General features: G+C 32.7%; 2 protein-coding genes across 15 annotated transcripts; one reads left to right on the forward strand and one right to left on the reverse strand.

Moving 5' to 3' along the window:
* Positions 1-2,073: 2,073 nt before the first annotated feature.
* Positions 2,074-13,923, reverse strand: LOC105251007 (lethal(3)malignant brain tumor-like protein 3). Of its 10 annotated transcripts, XM_025408955.1 has the most exons (19): positions 13,735-13,923; positions 13,346-13,619; positions 13,154-13,238; positions 11,501-11,738; positions 8,051-8,255; positions 6,794-7,085; positions 6,427-6,663; positions 5,644-6,263; positions 5,319-5,475; positions 5,069-5,240; positions 4,814-4,988; positions 4,511-4,709; positions 3,976-4,431; positions 3,700-3,889; positions 3,437-3,558; positions 2,975-3,353; positions 2,816-2,890; positions 2,422-2,734; positions 2,172-2,297 (listed from the first exon to the last, which is right to left on the reverse strand). In XM_025408955.1, the coding sequence occupies exons 5-19, from the start codon at positions 8,252-8,254 to the stop codon at positions 2,172-2,174; spliced, it is 3,717 nt and encodes a 1,238-aa protein (XP_025264740.1). In that variant the 5' UTR covers position 8,255; positions 11,501-11,738; positions 13,154-13,238; positions 13,346-13,619; positions 13,735-13,923. The 10 variants fall into 10 exon arrangements, with proteins under 10 accessions (XP_025264743.1, XP_011255783.1, XP_025264744.1 ...); XM_011257490.3 differs by lacking the exon at positions 11,501-11,738; XM_025408958.1 differs by lacking the exons at positions 8,051-8,255; positions 11,501-11,738 and having other exon boundaries at positions 2,074-2,297.
* A 126-nt stretch (positions 13,924-14,049) lies between these two features.
* Positions 14,050-17,563, forward strand: LOC105250990 (protein-L-isoaspartate O-methyltransferase domain-containing protein 1). Of its 5 annotated transcripts, none has more exons than XM_011257462.3 (5): positions 14,050-14,210; positions 15,259-15,587; positions 15,887-16,021; positions 16,149-16,400; positions 16,492-17,563. In XM_011257462.3, the coding sequence occupies exons 2-5, from the start codon at positions 15,281-15,283 to the stop codon at positions 17,457-17,459; spliced, it is 1,662 nt and encodes a 553-aa protein (XP_011255764.1). In that variant the 5' UTR covers positions 14,050-14,210; positions 15,259-15,280; the 3' UTR covers positions 17,460-17,563. The 5 variants fall into 5 exon arrangements, with proteins under 5 accessions (XP_011255764.1, XP_011255755.1, XP_011255771.1 ...); XM_011257453.3 differs by having other exon boundaries at positions 14,070-14,301; XM_011257469.3 differs by lacking the exon at positions 14,050-14,210 and adding an exon at positions 14,313-14,587.
* The last annotated feature ends 439 nt before the right edge of the window (positions 17,564-18,002 follow it).

An 18,002-nucleotide genomic window follows, 5' to 3' on the forward strand; every position in this document is an offset into this window, starting at 1 on the left:
AAAAATAAAATTTCCTACTATGTACACGTGTAAGAACGCTATAGAAAATATTTAATTTATAATATAATATTCTGATTATATATATATATATATATATATATATATATATATATGTTTATATAAATATATATATATATATATATATATATAAACTGTAGAAAATTTGTTTGTTAAAAAATAATAGTATTTTTACAAAATATTAATAAATTAAATATTTTTACAACTGCCTGCATAGTAACTTAATTTTACAAATTTTTATAAGTAATCTCTCGATTGCTCCAATTTAATAAAAATTAAACATTAATGATTATTAATATATGATAAATATACTTTACGTATATATAAATATACAAATAATGTATTTATCATACACATACAAATATATTATGTATATATCGTATCGCATCGGAACTCAATCAAATAATACAGAGCAGCAGTAGATAATAAACCTTCAGTCGAACACTTACTCAGAAAAAATTCATTGTTAAAATTTACAAAGATATGTTGAATATCAATATTCATCTTAACAATCACGATACACATTGAAAAAAATATAATTGATTATAATATTTTTTCTATTAATATTTTATAAAGTAAAATTTTGTAACTACCAAATGGACTCGGTGTATGTCTAGGAATAATTCAAGATCCTTGATATATTTGTTCGTCGGTAACTTCGCAGTAATGAATAATATATATTGTCCATAGATTTAGTCCTATGAAAAAAATACGCAAGTTTAATATATTATATTGATTAGAATAATCATGGAATATATTATTTGATAATAGCAGTATAAGACAAAAATATTCGTAGAAATATTTCATGAAATATACAAAGATAGAAAAATAATATTGCTTCAGACACAAATGTATATGGAATGTAAAAATTTATTCTATCGACTACTAATTGAACTAAATATATTAAAATATAATTATATTAGCAATTTCAAAATATTTTTAGTAAATAAAAATGCAAAATACATGTCAATGCGATTAATTATATGATAATGATATATTTTCAACGATATTATTTACAATTGCATTTTTACTATCGGCGACGAAATAAAGAAGCAAAATAAAATTTCGATTAATTCCAGACAAACAAAAACGAATTATTGACATCGATATCGTAATAGTATATGACAATTTTACGCGTATTTAATATATCGAAACAACAAATATATCACTTTATATTCTTATCAATTTTTCGCGTAGATTCAGTTTTAAAATTATAACAATCATGAGAAATACAGAATCTATAATCTATCGTGTTCCGAGATAGATTGCGACTTGAAAGAGCAATATTGCAATTCTCAAAATATCGAAACGCATCGACGTAATGCATCGACGTAATGCAAACTAAAATCGCAATACATACACAACCCATGTATATAACTTTGTTCTTTGTAGTTGCACGTCTTTATTATTTTTTCCTCTCTTCCTCTCTGAAAAACTTAATATATTATCTATCTTATCTCGAGTACAGAAAGATTAACATAGCACATGTATCTATAAAGAATAAATCTATTTATTCGACTTAAAAAATCGAAATATCTCAGACATGTTTAAATTTCTTTTATGTCCTTTTTTTAAATAAAATAATTTTGATTAAACTTAGAAATATATGCAGCATGATTAGGTGGAAAGGTTGCATATTTTATTACAATACTTAATGATTAAAACAATATTTACATTTGTACACGATTCACAATACACTTATTTTATAAGAAAAATTTGTCATATATGATTGTAAGTACTTATGAGCAATGCATGATCCTGAATTATCATACATATCGCAATTGACAGAACTGATATACAAAACTGCCAAATTAAACATACATCATATGTATCGAATAAAACATACATTATATAAGTATTTTCGCTTTTGCAATAAATCTTTTTTTTTTTCAGATTTCGATTTAGATGAAATAAATATTTCAGAACTGTTTAATCAGGTGCTTATGTTATGCTCACGTTTTTCTCTCATTCGTTTCCAGCTTGCTTATTGGCATAACATACGAAAAAGTGACACAGTTCTGAAATTTTTTTGCAAAAAATTTATTTTGTGTTACCTTTTTATTAATGTTTTAAATAGGCGATATATCTCATCATAATAGCTGCCATATTCCATGATTCGCCAGTCAATAACACATGCTTTGCTCATGCACAATTCATGATGCTTTCTGACGTAATAAAACTATACTATTATACAACTTAATTGCAGGCCCAAGTCGTAAACACAATACTGATACCAAGTCCTCTTGTGTCAACATTAAAAATGCTTCGCCATCAATATTCTGCAATGCGGTAATATGAAATAATATATGTATAAAATAATAAATATGTATGTGTAACATGTCTTAAATAGTTAACAAACTAAGTTGTATATAATTGTACTGCATTTGCAGTATTAAAACTTACGTGCTGTCTAAAAACATTCCCAGCTTCTGCACAATTAGGCATACTCTGTATAAATTTAATCACTTCTTCATTAGACCATCTTCGTGGATTTGTGGTCTGCCTTGCTACTACTCTATTTAAAGCATTGCTATGTTTCGCCCATACATGTGGTGCATTTGGCAATGGATTATATCCAGGATTATATACAGATTGATACAATTCTTTACGTAATTGTTTATCTGGCATATTTGCAGCATATGAGACAGGATTCCAATGTAGATCATTATATGTAATATTGGAAACGGAAAACAAAGAGTCTTCCGAAATTGGACGTCTAAAATTTAATGTTAAATTATAATTTTATATAAATATAAATATAAAAATAAGGAAAAAAATCAATGTTTTTCCAACAAACCTTTTTTTTCGTTTTCTCGAAACTTCATCATCATCCGTTTGTCCATCACTATGCAAATGTTTAGATTTGCTCGATCTATGAAACAAAAATATCAATAAATAATATTTATTTCATTCAACATATATTCATATTAATTTCATTTCGCTATATTCGACATACTTTTCTGAATTTTCTGATCTATTTTCAAATTTATCGTTCTTATCGGATAAATCTCCATCTTCTTGTTTAATTTCCTTATCAATTATCAATAACCTATCATCTGTGAACAAAAGTTTATCAGATTTTTCACACTTTTCCATCTTTATTTTATCAGTCTTCTCTAGTTTTGATTTTTCCTGTATTTCCTCTTCAAAATCATAGGGTTCGTGTCTTGATGAACTAAGTCTATCAGGCATCTGTACCAATTTATTTAGATTTTGAAGAGAGTACGGACAACCGGATGCCGAGTTATGTGTTGCAAATTTAGGTCCCTTTACATGTCCTATACCTCGACAACCATATGTACCGCATTCCGGTCGATCATTCAAATTATCAGGCGCTACGCAATAACAAAATAAATCAGTAATATTGCATAAATTAGAATATTTTGTAATACATATACAAAATAAAATGAATATTTACTAAGTGGTGGTTCCAACGGATGACCAGTTTTCGAACACCAGCCCACAGGATGAATATCAGGTGAATCATCATCAACCCAATAGGCATGAGTTTCAGGCCAACCATCGAATCTTATTTTCAACCTATATATCAAAAGTATGTAATTATTATTACGTGAAATAGAAAATAATAATATAAATATATAGATATATAGATATATAGATATAGATATATAGATATATATAGATATAAATATATAGATATATTATGTGATTGATACAAACTGGTGATCTTTCACATCTTCAACTGTTGCCACTCTAATTAATTGAGGAACACGTTTGTCCACCGCTTCTAGTTTCATGCCACGTTTGAATGCACAAGGTGGTCGTTGTTTGAACGCTCTAGATGGTGCAGCCGTTGTACAGGTTTCTCTCAAGTATGCATCCCAGGTGAAAGATTTGGAATCTTTATAATCTAATTACATTATAATTATATTTATTTACACATTCAATTATATATAAGAAAATATAAACGAATTATATTAATTTCAAATTTCTTACTATTTGGTGGCAATAAGGCATGCCCATTGTGATGAGACCATCCTACAGGATGAATATACGGTGAACTGGCATCGGCCCAGTAATCATACACCTCATCCCAGGAATCAAAATGGACCAATATTCGGGAATCCATTAGACCTGCTATGCTAGCAACACAAAGTGCTGAAGAATGCTTTCTATCTATTGCTTCCAATTTCATGCCCACCCGAAAACCCGTAGGAAAGACAGTTTGCAGCACGCTTTTATTTGGAAATATATTCTTTGCTGCTGCAGTTGCTTTACAAATTTTTAGATATGCATTCCAATTAAAATTGCCAGTTACATAACCTTTTGGTGGATCTAACTTTTTGCCATTTTTTTCAGCCCAACCAGCAGGAAATATATTCATACTATCTGCATTTACCCAGAAATCATAATTTTCTGGATAACCATCGAAATGCAGACGCATTCGATAACCTACATATTATACATCATTAATTATAGAGATTTCATATTATTATACTACATTATGTACATATCATCTCTAACAACTCACCTACAATCTCAACAACAGTTAAAACACAATATCGAGAAGGACGTTCCGGATCTATACCTTCTAACTTCATCCCAACTCTAAAATGATTTTTGCTATAGGGAAAAGGATCCTTAAATAACTTAACTGGTGCTGCTTTTGCTTTACAATGTTCAAGATATTTTGGCCATGAAAAACCCAATTTTCCTCTTTGCCATGGATACTATATAAAACAAGATTTGGAAAGTGTTAATTATATTTTAATTTTTAACGTAATAATTCAATTTAATAATTTAACTACTATGTAAATCTACATTTAATTCATACCTTGGATTCTGGTGAATCTCCTTGGCTCTCATCATCTATACCTACAATAGTGTCTTTTTCATCATCCGTTTCCGACTTTGCCTTATCCAATGTCTTTTCATCAGACTTCTCATCCATTTCCTTTGACAATTGTTCTTGTAATAATCTTTTGCGTTTCCTTTTCATGCGTATTTCTCTATAAATAATGAAAATTTATATAAAACTTTTGTCTTCATAGTTATTCTATATTATTATTTTCATATACACAATGCATACTTCAGATCCTTTTCTTTTCGATTTATGGATTGTTTTTTAGCTTCTATTATCTCTGTGCAAGAAGGACTACATGATATCGGACTTTCAAATTCAGCAGCCAATCCATAACATCCACATGCTTCGCAATGATACATTGTGTCTGCAGATACCGATCTGGATTTTCTATCATCAGCTAAATCAATTGTATTGTATTATAGTCATATATAAATGTTTATATTCAAATCATGAAGACGTATTATTTGTAACTTACCTTTTTTCTCCAGGTTAGTATTATTAACAATCCCTGGATTAGTTTTTGAAGAATTTTGCGTCAAACATACATTTTCTTTATCACCAATACCATCTTTGTTTTGTTTGCTTTCATCTTCTTCTACTACTTCCATCATTCCAAATTCATTCATACGAAACTAAATCAATAATAAATAAATTTTTTATGCATACATATACTTCTAAGAATATTTGAATGTGGCAAAAATATTAAAATGCTCATAAAATAGTATAAATATTTAATTTTTTATTTTAAATATATGCTAATCAATGTTTTTCATTAATATTATTTTATATTATTCTTTTACCTGTAAATTACTTCCAGGTAAAGTACCAACACCATCCTTCCAGTCTAAAACTTTAGTTGCATCAAAATTAGTACTATTTTGATTTAAAGTATTTAATTGTTCTTTTATGTCATCATGATTATTACTCTTTGCTTCATTCTTATTGTCTGACATTGTTTCAACATTACAATTCGTCGGAGTTTTAATAATTTCTATTTTTATATCATCATCCATATTTGTATTGAGTTTTGACATTTTATCTTCACTAGGAACAACTTTTATCAATGTAATATCGTCGTCATTTTGAACCTTCTTATCTTTGTCCTGTTCAGATTCTGGACTGCTCAATGCATAATTAGTATCAACTAGACTGTCTTGAGATTTCGTAATATTCTGCTTTTTCATTCGTTTTTCAGAAGAACCTCGTAATATATTACTAATTGTCTTTTTCCGTTTTTCCGGCGGATTGTCTTCCTTTTTTGGAATAGGCGTGATAACAGCTGAATCTGGATTTTCCGTAATTTTTATACTATCTATAGAATTAGAATTGCCTTTGTTTGCATTTAAAAGGCTCATTTTTGCTATCGGGTGTAACGGTGGAGGATGTGTCGTTGAATTCGTCGTTTTAGATTCGCGTAACACTAAAATTGAAAGTGCAATAAAAAAATTATATCTTCTATTTTAATATACTATATAATATATAATGCTTAAAATATTACTAAGCTTATATTATAATATTTTTATAATATTACTTATAATATTACTATGCTATATAATATTATTAAGAAAAATTTATGTATATACCTGTTATGGTTCCTTTGCTTTCTGTACTAAGCTGACCATTATTTATTTTTAAATTAAACATGCTGGGTTTTGTTGTACCACTTTGCTGGGGAATGTTTACTGGCAATAATAAGTTCGCCATATGTTTAGAAGATTGACTCTGACCGCTTGTGGTACTTGTTGATGTTTGAGCTAATTGAGAGATTACTGGAGTAATTACTAATTTTGGTTTGGATATTTGAGTCGATGTTAGAGCACCTAAAATATAACATTAAATATGTAAATATTATTACATATATTTGTTTTTCTCTATTATATAAATATATAAATTGACAAGTTACGCAAAGCAGTTCTATTTTAAAATTTATAGAATGTACAAATTCATTACCTGCTGGAATAACAACAGATTCTCGTGATTTATTAGGTTTAATGAGGGTTCCCAGATATGCGAATGTATGCTTTCCTACTTGTGCATTAGTTTGACTTCCTTGAGTTGTACTTAGGGGCACTATCTGAGCAGTGGAAGTTGACTTTCTAAGTACAATATGTTTTTGAGACTGTGAAGTTGCCACGGTATTCACAGTATTTATCGGTCGATGTATTACAATATGTTGTTTACTTTGAGACGTAGCCACCTGTCCTGATCCCTGTATAAACACTTTATTTTGTCCAGTCACAATCTAGAATAAAAATTGATTTTAAATTACAAGTGTGAATACGCTATAAGTGTAAACTTGCTATTTAAAGTTAACTTGAAAGAAATAAAAGTTAGAATCTTTCTTGAAACTTATATTTATGATTACGTTTATTTATGAATATATTGAGAAATTTTATATTTATATAAATATATATATATATATATATATATATATATATATAATTTTTCAATACACTCATAGATAGAAAAAACTTTTATATAATTCCTTATATATTGACTATAAACACACATAACTGTAATATTTTAAACTAATTAACATTTATTTCTTCTGCCAATGTATTCAGCAACATAAATAGGACATAACAGATATATAAGCAAACAAATATATAAGCAATAGGAAAATTTAATAATTACAAATATTTAAATATTTTTTATTAAATATAATTTTGTTTAAATATACATTTTTAATTTAAAAAATGAATTTTATGTGTACTTTTTTGCGAGAATTTCACTGCAATGTCTCTGTTGGCCAACCAAATCTATATTTACTATGAAAAGATGCACCACATATATACACTCTACTATCACTTGCACATGGAATCTAATAAGACTGCAAGATATATATGTACACTAAGCATGAGTTATATTTAGTACTGTCACATTTTCTTCCAGAAATATATATAAATGTAACATAATGCAAATCATTGAATTATTTTTTTATTTAAAGGTTTAATTAATCCTAAAAAATTTGATTAACTTTATAAAACTGTAATTCTAGGTTATTAAGAATAATTAGATTGTGTATCCTTTTGTTTCTCTATATAACATATTCTATTAAAATGCTTATGTAAGATATACGTTATAAATATTGATATAAATATAATTCATGTAGAAAGCTTCTCTATCTCTATTTACAATACAAATTAGAGAAAAAAAAGCTAATATTAAATAAGATGCGCACACACTATATACCCTTCAAATAATTACCTGATTATTAACTGGATTAATAATGGCAGTAAGTTGGGTACTAGGTGAAACAAGGGTTTGATTTGCATTTGTTGATTGGGTAGAACGTAATTTATTTTGTTGAATATACAGCAAAGGCATTACGGGCGTTGTTGAGCCATCCCTCTGCTGCGTCTCTGCACTACTATTCTCATCTATATCGTCTACTACTATTTCTTCTTCCATTCTGTTAACAAAGAGGACAATAAAATTGTTTCATAACTGAGACCTTAGATTATGAAACTGATCTATTTTGTAAATCACTATTATACAATTAACAGAATATCCTTTCACATATTTAACTCAGGAAGGAGAAATATATAAAAATATATAAAACAAATATTTTTTCTTTTATAAATCAACAAATTAATATAACACTTTTTCAAGAAAAATTGTTTAAATTTCGTTCTATTAATGAAAGAAAATGTTTTTTACATCTATTTAAAACATGAAAATTGAAAAAATATATTTAAATAAAATTATATTTAATAGTTTAATAAAATTACACAAATGCAGATTAAAGTTTCATCTTACTGTAAAATAAATAGAAATATATGTTTTCCTATCTAATCTTAATAAATAAATAATATGCCAGATGAAATACATGTGATGCATTTGTTCAAAGAGCCCAGTATAGATGAAATTTTACAAACCTAGTGCACATAGTGTTTATCATCGACATATTGCGTCGTAATATAATTCGCAGAGTAATCGAAAAAAAGTAAAATAAAAAGAAATTCCCCTTTCGTAAAAAAACACGACACAGTCACAGGCAATATCGTAATTAAATTCCACCATACGCGAATTTTGCTGATTAATAAAATTCGATGCACTCAAGTCCCGAGACCAGACGCGATTTAAATGGCGCGCCGAAATACATCACAGCCGAATAGCACAGCAGTCATTACTTGAAACGCTTTTCACGCTTTGAAATTCACCGTGGACACGGACGGTGGCGAGTTTCGCGCCTCTTGCACGATAAGGGATATTCGTCTCTCGCGATATCGGAAAAAACCGGCCCATCGCGCCCGGCACTTTTATCTATTAAAATACTTTTGCGAAATCCGTGCCCATCGCGCACCGCGAGCTGACTCGTCGATGAAGGAGGCAACGCGCGTACTCGCGACACTTTTCTCGGAATAACCGGAACCTCCCGACGAAATGACGGGGATGCACGCGAATCACCGTCCACGGCCGACGTTTTTCCAACGCGACGAACGACGGATAAATCAGTTCACTCGATCCGCGCACTTTTTAACAAAAATTCTCGCACATCTTTTGAGCGTTCGAGCCTTCGTTACAACGACAGCTACGTCCCCATAGGCCGGACGTGCGGTGGCGACGACGCGGCGAGTCGCTTCCCATTGGCTGTCGCGAACGGCACGGTGAACGGGTGCAGCCGCGGCGGCCAATCGCGCGCCATCAGCACCACCAACGGTGCTCCCTGTCGCAAGTTTTTCCGACTTTTTTCAAATTTAGGAAATTGCAAATCCCCCTCGTATCGTCTCGCGATTGCCGATCGCGCGGATCGATATTACGTCGACACCGCGCGTTATTAATTGTCGAGGAAACGCGCCGTTTTTTGTAAGAAAGCACCTCGCGACTCCGCCTCCCGCGCAATGCTTTATGAAAAAAAAAAAGAACTACGAGAGAGAAATGGCATTGACACTTTGCGAATGTCAGCGTGCACGGTTGAAATTTATTCCGGATAGTATCTTCCCGAATTTATGCGATAGTCATATCGTCCGATAAAGTAACCGAGATACTGATGGAGATTACGTGTTCGGGACTGGAATTCTTGATATCTATATATATATGTATCGCCGTTGAACCAACGTATTACACCGCGTTTTCAAATATCAGCTGATTACGCGATTGATTAGCACGCGATCGATGAAACACGTGAATTTCGAGTTTACAGACGTTGAAACCAATTTGAAATCGACACGCCTTCGAATAGATTTCGTCATAAATGTACTCTATTACCGTGCCTTTTCTGCATTCTCTCATACTCTCTAGAAATTGAACGAATGTATCCTCATGCGTGTTATATCTCTTGAAGTGAGGAAGAAATCAAACGTGGCGCAAGTACGACGCTGTCGAATGTGCTCCAAACTTTCTAAACTTTTACAAAATTGCCCATTATTATTCACACTATTACGCTAGAACTCACCAAACCGTATCAATTAATATTGCGCTCTAACTGTTATGGGACATTTGTAGCGACACTCGAAGTGCAAAAAGTGTAACTAAGGAACAGATCTTACGTACTGTAATATACACATACGCATATAAGCAACAAATGTGGCATCTTTTATCTTATTGTTAGATTCGTGATTGGTCAATTTCTCTGTACAGGTTGATATGTAAATCTATGCAAATCCATCTGAATAAAACAATAACATAGCAACGACAACATACGCGAGATATAGTAGTCTATCATATGAAGCCGTATTAGATGTTCTCATTAAAATTATAAGGCCATTAATTTTTATCACAAGGATATTAGTCTTTTTTTTCACTCTGCTAAACTCGTTCTTTCGTTAAATTTCTTTTGTTTCCTTCTTTCAACCCTTCCTACAAAAGTACAAAGTACCAAACTCTTTCCTGTGCACTTATTAACGCTACATTGACGCTATAGTATTCAACGATAAGTTTTATTTTAGTTAATGAAAAATATTATCCATGATAACATCAACGACGGTTCGATGCGTCTTTATTCATTTTGGATGATCGAATGATGGATAAGTTGTAAAATCATATGAATTTTTCTTGTTTTTCGAATCTGCTCGCGGCGACATAGATATTATACGATCGATATTCGTTGCACGGTCTGCTTGTGTTTTAAAGATGATATCAAAGCGCGACTTATAACCGCATTCGGCATGTATGAAAGATTAAATGTAAGATCGAAAAAAAAAAGAAATAACGACGTACGTTCGATCGAAAAAGACATAAAAGTAATGGTAGACTAGTTTCACATTATTCAAGGCCAATATACAACTGTTACGAAAAAGTGATACACTTGAAATAATATATCGCACACGAGTAAAAATATATCTACGCTTACCAATTCCGTATAGACATGTAGTTCCTCGCTTAAAGAGCAATTGATTGTACGGTAGGTTATACAATGCAATATTAAATTAACTAATAAAAATATATAATTTTAGATTTTTTTTAAGCAGCACTCACCCGATGCACACGAATTAATTATGATGCGTTCAAGATGGAAATATCCAAAGCGGAAGCGGAAGCCGGTGTTATTAACATCGATACGAGGTCTGTTCGTTTTGCTAACACTTTCTACACCGAGTTCTTCACCTTCTTTCTCTCTCTTACTAACGAATAACCTATTGTAATAGACCGAGCGTCTTTCATGTCAGGGATACTTTGATGGTAAAGTGGACGTAGGCAAAAAAAAATAATAACACTTCTCTCTTATGCGCTTGCGCAGAAACATCGTGAGACGTTCCATTTGCATTGGACACTTCTCCATTTATTTTCTTTCGTTCCTCGAGTCTCGAACTACTCTTGCCATAGTTTATGGTCGAAAACCAAAATATCTACCCACGTGAGTTGCATCAATTTTGATACACTCGGAGCATGCGCATCGTGTCTAGGTATTCGTGCATCATGACTCACAGAATTTCGTCTTTCAATTTGGCATCTATAAATATTTAATGCATGTTGAAGATTGAAAAATAAGTAATAGCCGCTGTATATAATATTAAATCGATAAACAAAAATATAGTTTCAACTTGTCCAACTAACAATTACGATGTACGAATACTTGGACCGAGTTTGCAGACGGTTCGAAATGTTCGAATACGCCTCAAATTGATGCACCTAACTTGACTTGAGATAGCATGGCGCGAGACAATTCCGTTTCTTGTGATATCGATATATGTAAATCAAAAGGGAATGCTTTCTGACTCTAACTATATATATATATATATATCTATATATGTTGCAAAATATATATATCGCTTGGATAATCGAGCAACTTGGTGCGTGGTAGACGAGCAAATCATCGAGGAAGTTCGAGTTATTTCCGTCGTCAAGATTTAACGATTTCTCTCAATTTCCTCCAATCGATACTTTTCTTGACGATGCACGTAATATGTGACAGATGCGTCAGCTGATTACACTTTTAGATGCGAAAGAGATCATTTTCAAGCGATCATTTTGTTCTCGCACAGTTAAAACTCGCGCTTTAACCTCCAAGGAAAATGTCGTCGCAATTTATACATAAACGTATTTGTAAAGCATCGAAACGAGCTAAAAGCAATAATACCGTGATACGTATTCCGAATATATATTTTTCGCGTTATTGCATCTTAATTTTCACAAAGTTAAATCGATAACTGTGTTCATAATTCGACATACACACACACATATAACATTAAACTACACTTACTTAAATTAGGTATACTTTGCAACGCATAATAATAAGATGATATAAACATGAATAAAGAATGATAAAATAACTTATATATGTGTGAGAGCAAATTCATCATTTAATTAGCAACTTTTCGAAAAACAAATCGACCGAAACTTTGCAAACGTTATACCTAAAAAAAGGCTGCAATTTGCATGGCGTGTCATAAAGCAACGCAAAAGTGCAAAAAAAAATGGTTTCTGATATAAGATATTTTCATACTACGTGTATAAAAAATATTTAATTTATTAAATTCTTCGAATACTTATATGAATGGAAATCTAAAATCCCTCGTATCGCGATAAGCAGCAAGGTTTAGCGAAAAGTTCGAAAGGTGTAAAATGTTGACGTATTACTCGAGTGACGAATCGCGGTACAAAAATATGAACGCATATGATTATCGCGACATCTAAATTAAACGTAACGTGTGTTCGAGCGCGATCAAGCAAAATTGTGCCAAATGAAAAAAAGAATCCCATCGCGAACAACCCTCACGTTCAGACATACGCAAAGTGTAAATGCATAACGTTACATTTCCACACGTGTCGCGTTGAATGATTCACAACCGCGCTTGCACCTTCCGTGTGTATCATCAACGATTGTAACAGGCTCTCGTATCACATATACTTTTGTGGTATACTTACTAGAGAGAACGAGTAGAGTATATCGGTCTAAGAGAAGGAGCGACGATTTTAGCAACACACGCTTTCGGAGAGCAATCACAAAAGACTGCGAACAATTCCAAGTAACAGATAATGCTCCATGAGTACGATTAACAATTTTACATGCCGATGACGCGTTACATACGTAGAAAATTGTACGAATGCAGAACTCACGTTTTAAAGCTGTCCTTTGGAGGCCATCATATCATACGAGCCAAGGAACACTGTCAATGTACGGTGTACGTGAATGAACGCGATCCACTTGACGTTTTCGAATGTTCCCAACTTTGTACGTCCTCATATAACGTAGGTCCACGGAGTCCAAATAGAGCGGTTAAAATTACTCTTCGAAGCACTTGTAACGTCAACTGAACCGCAGCATCCAATGACGCCAGATGAAGAAAAGTCTCGCATGCGCAGTAACACACAGCCGCTTGTCTCCTCTCAACTGCAAATGTACAATATTTTTTTTTGGTCAGAAATACATTATAGACTCCTTTCTCGACAATGTTAATATAAATAGCTAAAAGAATTATCAATTATATAAGAGATGATATAATTACCAAAATTTGTTGTCTGTAATCAACCTTATTAGCTTAAATATCGAGTGGCAAAAGATCAATCAGAGTCGACCAACGGTAACCCGAAGACAATACTTGCATCCTTTTTAATTGCGACGTATTAATTCGGCGCGTATAATTAAAAATTCCTAGTCTAACGAAATTTTATGGAGACCGAAGAGCCCGATAATTGAAGAGCGTTGACGTTACCGATCGTTCGACGCCGTAGTTGACGGTAATTCCGCGCGAGGGCGCTAGTGCAGCCGTAACATCCCGTTATAACTTTTGTCCACTGGCGTAGGAGCGTCCATCAGTCGCTCGGTTTGTTTTGTAGTATCAGCTGATGGACTTGATGAACCTTTCGCGTTATAAAAACACAAGTTCCACCGCGGAGGCCGTTCTAGTGCATTCCATGGCAGTACGTCGTGTCGTGTCGTCAACGTCGTAATATGCCAACAACGTTCTCCATCGCTAACAAAGTAATAGCATCGAGACAGAGTTTTTTCCGCTTTGACCACTCGTCGTCTCCATATTATCCGCTATCATCATCGAATTTGAGTTTTCAGTGTGGTAATGCCCGTTATCTAACTTTCTAATTAACGACAACGTGTCGCTACGTGTTACGTAGCTTTAAATCCTATACTACTTGTACCTATAGATATAACGTAACGCGTTAAGCGTCAGCGACATCCTTGTGTTGGGAAATTTATAAAATAGGCATACATTGCCAAAAATGCTTAAACGCGTTCCCTCACTTCGTGTCACTTTGTTCGTCCACTATTAAAATCGTTACTTGCAGGTTCGCTCGGAATTATTCGATACGAGAGAGAGAGAGAGAGAGGCGCGAGACGTTATCGTAAATAAACATAAGTTTATATCTCGTGTGGTTTTTCTCGTCTTGTATCACGGGCTTATTGTTTTATTCGTCATTTTGAAGTGGACAAGCCACAATGTCGCATCGTCATATTGTTAAAAATAATCGAATGATTATTAAGGAAAATTAAGTTAGATTGTTACAACATAGTGTGATAATGTTAATATATGATGTGACTATCATATTATTCATAATTAATGTTTCATATATGTACTTTGACCTGAAACTATTTTTAAAGCCAAGTCTGCGTGTGTGTAGGTTTAATTATTTTCTAGTATTTGAAAAATATATCGTAAATACAAGTGACTTATTGTTATATAAATCATAGAGAATGTTTGAGCAAAAATCTTGCTAATGCGCTAGTTCTATTTGAATTAGAGTTCTAATTACTTCCGAGTCACTACTTTTATTTGAGTACTATCTTATATAAAAGGTGATGCCCTGGGTACATAATATCACACAAATGCATATAAATATAATTTTCTTATTACATACTTTGATAAATAACTTTTTATCAGTTTCTTACTTAGTTGATGTTTTATCATAACAATTATATTATTTCAAAATCTGAAATCTTAATCTTTTTTATTTATACATTATATTTCTTTATTTTCTATAATAATAAATTGATGCACTTATTCGATACATCATAGAACTCTTGATACTTCGATAAACATGGGAGGAGCTGTGAGCAGTGGACAAGACAATGACGAATTAGTAGATAATTTAATGGTATCTGGATATATCAGAACAAAGAAAGTAGAGCAAGTTTTTAGAGCTGTGGATAGAGCCGACTATGTCCTATCTTCTTGCCGAGAAGGCGCTTATAAAGATTTAGCATGGAAACATGGAAATATACATTTATCTGCACCCTGCATATACAGCGAAGTATTGGAAGGACTCAGTTTAGAACCTGGTTTAAGTTTCCTAAATCTTGGATCAGGAACCGGCTACCTTAGTACAATGGCAGGATTAATATTACGTAAGAAAGTTGCTGTTTTAATATATATGCACTCACTGGCGGATCCTGGGGGGAGATTTTAGGGTTAAACCCCCCCCTCTTTACAAATTAAAAGAAATTAATTTTGCTGAATCCGCTTAAAATATGTACATAAAGAAAAATAAAGTTAAACATGAAACCAAAAATATTAAATCAAATAATTTTGCAGAACCCCCCCCTCTCCTCATTATCGATGTCAGGATCTGCTAGTGTATGCACTATATAATATATTGCAATATATAATGCATTGAATATATGTCATATTTTTATATCTTCTTTAGAACAACATGGAACTAATCATGGCATTGAATTACATGAAGATTGTTTAAAATATGCATATGAAAAATTGGAGGAATTCAAACAAAAGTCACTGGCTCTAAATGAATTTGATTTCTGTGAACCAATATTTATACAAGGTAAGATAAATAATAGATAAAATAAAGATAAATTAATAGATAAAATAAATAAGTAAATAATGTGTATAAACTTGTATCAAGTAATAACATTACAATTAATTACATATAATAATAATATATCCAATAGGAAATTGTCTTAGTGTCATACCTGGTAGACAATATGACAGAGTGTATTGTGGAGCAGGATGTCCCGAAAGCCACGAAGCATTTATTAAGCAATTTGTGCGTGTTGGAGGTATATTAGTAATGCCTTACAAAGATGAATTATTACGTGTGCAAAGAATGGATGAGAATGTATGGACGCAGTACACAATGCTTCCTGTATCGTTTGCAACTCTAGTCATACCTCCAGCCTCAGAACACAATTTATTTCATCTACGTATGTAATCTATATACTTCAGAGACTTATTATTCATTGTTTATATGAAAAAGAGATATTTTATATTATTTTTCGATATTATATGTTGCAGCGGAGTGCAACCCTTTACCTTTGCAAGAATTATGTCGTGGTAAGATTCGTTATTATCTACGTCAAAATATCTGGCGTGAACATCCTGATCTTGAGACCGAGAAGCCTATAGTACCAGTACAGCAAAGACAAAATCCGCAACAACGTACTCTCAGACGTTTCGTAATTCCCATTTTTGAGGAATCCGATGAGGCCTTAACTGACGACGAACAAGAAATTGGACGAGCGCGTTTCTTATTGAATGCGCGTCTTGCTGACGCGCATCCTGGAGAAGCTATTACGACGACTCTGCAATTAGTACGAGCCGTCATACAACCGAATCAGAACGATAGTGAAGAAAATCAACGGGTTTTGAGAAACGTTAGCGAAGATACTCGTGACACTGCTATGACTACAAGTTTTCATGTACGTCAACAAAGACGAAAATCATCCGTGAAGAATTCATCTTCAAGTACAAGCACAGACGGCACAAGCGCCGCAGGTCACAGTTCCAGTACTGTGAATGCAGACATAAACGATAACAATAACGAGCAGGGCGAAAGAGATGCAGGAAAATCGACAACCGCGTATTCTAACATGAGTGACAGCGACAGTGACGCCGAGCAGGAGAACGCTTTCGTGCAACGCAAGAAAATCGCGAAACGCGAGAAGACGGATAGCGGTATAGTAGACGATATAAACTTTAGTAATGAGGACGGTAGTTCTAGCTCGAACACCAATCACTCCGATTCCGACATCACCGATACAACAGACACAGGTGACGCGATGGATTTAGTGCTGCCCGACACTTACAACTCTTGCAGAACTACATGTTCTCGTTCGTCGAAAGACTCTACCTCCCGCAAGAATGCAACTGTTGTGCACTTTGTAGACAGTAACGCGTTCGCTGCTTACATGTGGGAAAAGATACAACAGTTACCATTGCCTTTTTCAATAAAACTGTACATGAACTATAATCGTAAGGTATAAGCGAATCACGTTATTCTTATTTAAAAAAGAATACATCACATTTATTATGCACTGGTTTTTTTCTTTCGTGTATGCATTTCACAGATTTGTATCCACAGTGAATACCATCGTCCTGAATAATGTTTTTAATAGGAACCCCTATCTCGTGTTATCATGTTTTGTGTATCTTATGATGCCACTTAATAGTTACTGATATACCTTATGCGGTTTACAGATAAGGAATCTTTGACATATGACCTTTTCAAATTATATTGAGTTATCCTACTGTCAGTCCTACGTCCTACGTAGAAATCTTTTTGTTTGATATTCTATTGATATTATTATTTTATTTAACAAGTAAATCTTATGTAACGAGTAAGAACAAAGTGTATATAAACAAAGTGTAAAATTAAGATAATTAGAAATAAGATTACTAGGAAGATTTTTTTAAGATATCCCAGTTGGTTACATATTGTTTGATATACTTTACAAAATAAATCGGCGCTAAACAGGATCAAATGCGATGTTTTGCAAAATATTCGTACTTGAAAATTCAGTCAATTC

Source organism: Camponotus floridanus, unplaced genomic scaffold (genome assembly GCF_003227725.1).
Source record: "Camponotus floridanus strain SB8 unplaced genomic scaffold, Cflo_v7.5 scaffold24, whole genome shotgun sequence".
Lineage (NCBI taxonomy): Eukaryota > Metazoa > Arthropoda > Insecta > Hymenoptera > Formicidae > Camponotus > Camponotus floridanus.